At 49.1% G+C, this 6,740-nt stretch overlaps 1 protein-coding gene across 1 annotated transcript in view; it reads left to right on the forward strand.

Moving 5' to 3' along the window:
• Positions 1 to 4,806, forward strand: part of LOC144109647 (uncharacterized) — a 59,926-nt gene extending 55,120 nt beyond the window's left edge. The window contains exons 8-9 of the mRNA XM_077642459.1: positions 3,231 to 3,452; positions 4,456 to 4,806. Coding sequence (XP_077498585.1) covers positions 3,231 to 3,452; positions 4,456 to 4,644 — 411 coding nt within the window. The 3' untranslated portion in view covers positions 4,645 to 4,806. The remainder of the gene's footprint in view (positions 1 to 3,230; positions 3,453 to 4,455) is intronic.
• Positions 4,807 to 6,740: the final 1,934 nt, after the last annotated feature.

The following is a 6,740-nucleotide window of genomic DNA, read 5'->3' on the forward strand; positions in this document are numbered from 1 at the left end:
TAACTACTGAGCCACCGCGGCGGGTTTTAGTCGGAAGGGGTGGAGGCGAAACGCAAAGGCGCCCGTGTGCTGTGCGACGTCTGTGCAGGTTAACGATACCTATGTGGTGGAAATTATTCCGGAGCCCTCCACTACGGCACCCCATCATTCCTCTTTCACTTCCACCTTCCTGCCTTCTCTTACAGCGCGGTGCTGGTGTCCACCGAGATGTGGGACCATTACTTCGTCATTTCCTTCCCTCAAAGACAAATTGATAATAATAATAATAATAATAATATTAATTGGTTTTGGGCCAAAGGAAATGGCGCAGTATCTGTCTCATATATGGTTGGACACCTGACCCGCGCCATAGGGGAAGGGATGAAGGAAGGAGTGAAAGAAGAAAGGAAGGAAGAGGTGCGGTAGTCGAGAGCTCCGGAATAATTTCGACCACCTGGGGATCTTTAACGTGCACTGACATCGCTCAGCACACGGGCGCCTTGGCGTTTAGCCTCCTTAAAAACGCAGCCGCCGCGGTGTGGTACGAACCCGGGAACTCCGGATCAGTAGCCGGGCGCCCTTAACACTAAGCCACCGCGGCGAGCGAAAAATTGAGGAAGAATTGGTTTTTGGGGAAAGGAAATGACGAAGTATCTGCCTCACACCTCGGTGGGAACCCGAACAGCGCAGTCAGGGAAGGGGTAAAGGAGAAACAGAGAAGGATAATAATAATGATTGGTTTTTTGGGGAAAGGAAATAGCGCAGTATCTGACTCATATATCTTTGGACACCTGAACCGCGCCGTAAGGGTAGGGATAAAGGAGGGAGTGAAAGAAGGAAGGAAGAATAGGTGCCGTAGTGGAGGGCTTCGGCATAATTTAGACCACCTGGGGATCTAACGTGCACTGACATCGCACAGCACATGGGCGCCTTAGCGTTTTTCCTCCATAAAAACGCAGCCGCAGCGGTCGGGTTCGAACCCGGGAACTCCGGATCAGTAGTCGAGCGCCCTAACCACTGAGCCACCGCGGCGGGGAAAACAAAAACAGAGAAGGCAGAAAGAGGTTTAGTAGTGGAGGGCTCCGGCATAATTTCGACCTCCTGGAGATCATTAACGTGCATTGACATTGCACAGCACATGGGCGCCTTATCGTTTCGCAAAAAAAAACAAATGATCAATTTTCAGTTTTTCAGATTAGCTCAATCACCTTTTTGGAAGTTAGAATTTTCCATGGAAGCTTCTGTGCAGGAAACTACATGTACTTTCCTACACTTGTTAAAAGTGTAAAAAATGTGTACAAGAGTGTGCTAGGGCTAACACACTTAGATTTATAAACTTTAAGGTGTTCATGAACATCCTAACACCATAAAGTCTTAAAGGCGCATCGGTCTTGTCCCAGGGCTAGCATCCTTCGACTGTGTTCAACACTTTAAGGGTGTTCCTGAGCAGCCTTTGGTCTTAGGGTTCTCACGAACACCAGAAAGGTGCTGAAAACCCATGAAGGATGGGTTGGCCTGCAAGACTGGTGTAGCTTCCTGGCCTTACGGGGCTGGGGTATAGGGGCTCCCTTTTGTCATTTCAATCATATCATTGAAAAATAAAAAATTGGCAGCGGCTTAACTTGGCTACTGCCATGGACCCTCCGCGCTGGCTCAGTGGTCAGAGCGCTCGGCTATTGATCTGGAGTTCCCGGGTTCGAACCCGACCGCAGCGGCTGCTATTCGATGGAGGCGAAACGCAAAGGCACCGGTGTGCTGTGCGATGGTAATGCACGGTAAATATCCCCATGTGGTCGAAATTATTCCGGAGTCCGCTACGGCACCTATTTATTCCCTTCTCTCAGCCCGCTTTTATCCCTTCTCTTGCGGTGCGGTTCAGGTGTCCGCCTATATGTAAGACAGATACTGCGCCGTGTCCTTTCTCGAAAAACCAATTTTTCAACCAAAGCTCACCCGCCGCGGTAGCTCAGGGGTTAGTGTGGTCGGCTACTGATCCGGAGTACCCGGATTCGAACCCGACCGCAGCGGCCGCGTTTCGATGGTCGCGAAACGCAACGGCACCCGTGTTCTATGCGATGTCGGTGCACGTTAAAGATGCTAAGGTGGTCGAAATAATTCCGGAGCCCTCCACTACGGCACCTTTCTTCCCCTGACTCAGTCCCTCCTTTATTCCTTCTCGTGTGGTGAGGTTCAGATGTCGGCCGATATGTGACAGATACAGAGCCATTTCCTTTCCCCAACAACTAATTTCATTTTTCCATCGACGAGCCTCATACGTTTAGCAATCGTCCTCCCTTTTTGCTGAGTTCCAGGCTTAAAATTTGAAAATTTTAGAATTGAAGGAAATGACGCAGTAACTGTCTCACATACCTTGGTGGACACCCGAACCGCGCCGTAAGGGAAGAAATAAAGGAAGGACTGAGAGAAGGGAAGGAATAGGTGCCGTAGTGCAGGGCTCTGGAATAATTTCGACCACCTGGGGATCTTTAACGTGCACCGACATCGCAGCACACGGCCGCCTTTTGCGTTTCGCCTCCATCGAAACGCGGCGGCCTCGGTCGGCTTCGAACCCGGGTACTCCAGCTCAGTAGACGAGCGCCTTAACCAAGCTGGTTCACTAATTTTCAATAATAATAATAATAATTGGTTTTGGGGAAAGGAAATGACGCAGTATCTGTCTCATATCTCGTTGGACACATGAACCGTGCCGTAAGTTAAGAGATAAAGGAGGGAGCGGAAGTAGAAAGGAAGAAAGAGGCGCCGTAGTGGAGGGCTCCGGAATAATTTCGACCACCTGGGGATCTTTAACGTGCACTGACATCGCACAGCACCCGGGCGCATTGGCGTTTTGGCTCCATAAAAACGCAGCACTTATTTTCAATAATCAACTTTTTAACTCTTAGATTTAGGCGCTTCATTGCAGTTAGATTTGTAGCTGGCTGTCAGTAATAGCCATATCAGTTAGTGCGCTCAAATAGGCCTCGAAATACAGCAGATATATTAGCTGTCCAGTACAATCCTACACCGAAGGCTAGACTGGCACTATAGGTGGTTACTAGAATGCTTTATATAAGTATTATATATTGCTATATTAGTATCATTCAGAGGGTGATAAGCAGCAAAGGTTGCAATGCATGTCAAATCTATAATCTCTAGCATTGAGATCGCTGATTAGTCGAAAAAAGAACACTTAAGGTGCCGCTGTTCCATGCTCGCGAGATTACACTTGCTGAGAATTGTTCCCTTTCCAGGTGGGCGCAGACATCTACCATCTGGCCCACGAGACGGAAGTTAGATACCTAGCGCCAATTTTGCGCATCTCCTCAGTATTCAACGGGAGAGAAATTATGTGGGGGAAGACAAGCTACAAGGACGTGTGTGAGCTGTTGACCGAGGATCAAGACGCCGATGGAGAGTGTCGGGTCGTGAAGGGCCGGAGCACTTTCAGCCGAATAGACGGCATTCTTGAGGAGGTGGGTGATGCTCAGAGTGAATGCCTTCAGCCCTGGCTGCTATGAAAGATTCCATCACGTCATAGCCCATGTCCGCAGGCCAGCTGCGGCATGTAATTCACTCGTTTTCATTTGTTTTATATACTCGTTAGACGTTCTTGAATACCTGTAGCCAGACTTGAGCCTTTCTTACAGCTGTCCTGTTTATCCTCCGGTCTTGGTTCTTTCCTTTTTTCCTGGCTGCTTTTATTAACCTTGTGTTATGGACTACCGTGCGTTACGCCATAGAGAGTTATATTTGGGGTGTACAGCTGGCGTGGGCAGGGCTTGCTTCCAAGTTCTTGTCCCGTCCCCTTCTTGGGCTCAATGGGGCGCCCTGGCCGAACAGTATGTATATTTTATGGCTCTTCCTTTGCCTAAATATGTTCGCCCTTCGAATTAAATAAGGCGAACCGAAGTCAGATCTGAATTTTTCCGGTGATGAAAAACATTCCTAAATTACCATTATTTCGGGTCTGCAGCCGAGCGCCATAACCACTGAGCCACCACGGCAGCTTAAATAATGAAAATATAAAATAATATGTAAATGAGCATTAAATAAATAATAAAATAAGCTCGAAGTCTTGCCCCCCACCCAACTCAAAAAAAGTTCCGGAGTCCCTACTAATCGTGACAAAAAACACCCGCGAAGCTCTTCGGTTCTTCACTACCAAGAACTTCTTACAAGCGCCTTAAGTTGTAATTTTGTTTGAGGGTTAACAACGAGCATGAAAGTAGCCTTTTGAGAAAAACACGTAGGCAAGTTCCTTGTAGCCTGGGTGTTACGCTGCTCAGTGCTACACGATGTTTAGGCTTACCGCACGGCTTGCATTTCAGCAAAGTCAGATCTTCAGGAACTCGCAGCTTAACTACGCTCGCAACTACACGTTGCCGAAATATGTGTCATGAATGGACGGATACACTTTTTCGCTGCATGTTTCTGTCCAGCGCACGCTGTCTTTGATGGACTGCTGTGTGGTTGCAGGTGGCGGCTCTGGCGGGACCTCAAGAGCTGAAGCGTCGCATGCTGAGGTCGTACGGTGAAGGCTTTGGCGAGGCACCCGTGGCGGTGTTCGACGTATTCCTGGACGATGACCCCCGCAAGCAATGCAAGGACACAGACATGGAGGCACCACTGCTCCAGACCATCGCTGAGACAGGGCCTGGTCGATAATTGTGCCCCCTCTATTCCAGGTCTCCCCGGTGATGCGACCTGGAATGGACATGTCCCAGCGGGCAGTTGACATTGCTTTTTTTTAAGCTGTCACGTTGGCAGTAGCGTACTGTGAAGTTTGACCTTGGATGTTGAGTCTGAGTATTGTTTGGGAGCGTTGGGCCGGGGCTACAATTAAGCTACGGAGGCCATCTCTGTAGTAGCTACTCCCTCTAAAAAGCAACGCCGGACGCACGCTTATGCACCTAGCAATCGAGAATACGTATACAGGTAAATTTTAGGTCATATACCCGCGAATTCAATGTAAATTAACGTAACACGTATAGATTGCTCTTCGCACCCAAGGCCTAACATGTGTCTGCAGATTCAGACGTTTGACGTCAACAGCCAGTGCATTCGCACCTTTGGGTTGTGCTGGGAAACTACACATCCTTTAGCTAATAAAGGAGCAGTTCGTTCAATGCGACACACATTACCATCGTCATCTTGCCCCATAAGAATCAATGCACGCGTCCCCAGCGACCAGCGGCTTGTTGCTGTCTAGGAGCTTGGGGTGTGCAATGGTGGTTGCTATGGGTCACAGCTGGCCGAGGCGGCGTGGGGCTCTTCAAAGAATGATAGCACCTTGCGCGGGGGCGCGGACATCTAGGCACCCAGTGCATATTGCCTATTGATGCTGAATTTTTTTAAGATTTCACCTGATAGCGTGTACAGCTTGTTTGGTCGAAAAACCGTCGGCGTAGTATGCACTGCGTGTCTGAAGTAATCGGGGGCTGTGTAAAACATTGTATGGTAATTTGTGACTCTAGTGATGATAAATTGATGTGTGACAGGCGATGACGACTGAATGAAATTCTCATTAGTTGAATAAATAAATGAAGGAAAAAATCGGAAAAAGGGGGTTCAAAGGTCGCAAAATGCTAAGAATGAAAAGCCAGTGCTTGATGATGCGAATTAAAATTTAGTGCGTAAGTGATCGATTGAAGGAAGCGAAAAATTAAAAATGCGTTCAAAAGTGTCAAACTGCTCAGAATAGAAAGCCAATGTTTTCTGATGCTAACTATTGGTGTATATCGTCGTCCTAAAAAAATTCAGGGGGGACTTCGTTGACCTAAAGTGCGGTGAGGCCAAAAACTTTAGTGCGGTGTTGCTGCTTGTGCCACTGATGTGTGGTTAAGATGTTAATTGTTTGTGAATCTTGAATGCTGGAGACACTGGAGGGCTTCTGGGAGGCATCCGTCTGATTCGACGCCTTTCTGCAAACACTCTCCAGCATCCTAGACAAGGAGAACTACATATGCTTCGGCAGGAAGGAGCGTAGTCGTTAGCACGCTCGGCTGCAGAACAGAGGGATAGTGGTTCGAATCACGCGGTGCATAAGGATTTTTTTTTCTTATCGTGTTGAAGAGCGTAGCGAACGGACGGGCGTGAGCACGAGCCATTAAAGGCCTTCGCCTTAAAATAATCTTGTAAAAAATGCTGATGGTCTAGCTCCTGTTAAACCTAGTGCGTACGCGATATCTGACACGAAGCTGACGTAGCTTCGCTCGCGGCATGTCGATGTCTTTTCTTCGCTTCTTGACGGCGTCGTTTTGGCGAGCCGTTCCTATCGTTGTCTCGGCTTGGCATTCCTGGCTTCTTGGGCTCGTTGTCGACTCGCCCTATACCACGCCACAGCTTCGGGATCCGTCGACGCGGCTTCCCGCAGTCGCCGTCGATGAAGGTTGCAGTATACACGCTAACTTTCCGCTTCTTCACTCATGTCTCATCTGAAGAACGAGCGCTTCGCACCCTCTGTTTGTAAAGTGGCCGAGCACTGCCGCGCATCTGTTGCCCAACTGCGCATGCGCAGCGTACCTCTAGCTACTGCGCATGCGTGACGCGCGCAGCGAGGCTGCGGAGTCGAATACCGTCACGTGCGGCGCGCCTCCTGCTAGGCGCATGCGCATTAACGGCTCCGGCTCGGCCCAGTGACCTTGGCTTTACATGACGTAGTGAAGCTATCGCTTCAAAGAAAAACAAATCTAGAGAGTCGCAGCAGCATCAGATGACGCACCGAGCGGCGTAGGCTGTCGCGTCAACTCATAAGCACAGCA

The sequence above is a fragment of the Amblyomma americanum genome, chromosome 11 (genome assembly GCF_052857255.1).
Source record: "Amblyomma americanum isolate KBUSLIRL-KWMA chromosome 11, ASM5285725v1, whole genome shotgun sequence".
In the NCBI taxonomy this organism is placed as follows: Eukaryota; Metazoa; Arthropoda; class Arachnida; order Ixodida; family Ixodidae; genus Amblyomma; species Amblyomma americanum.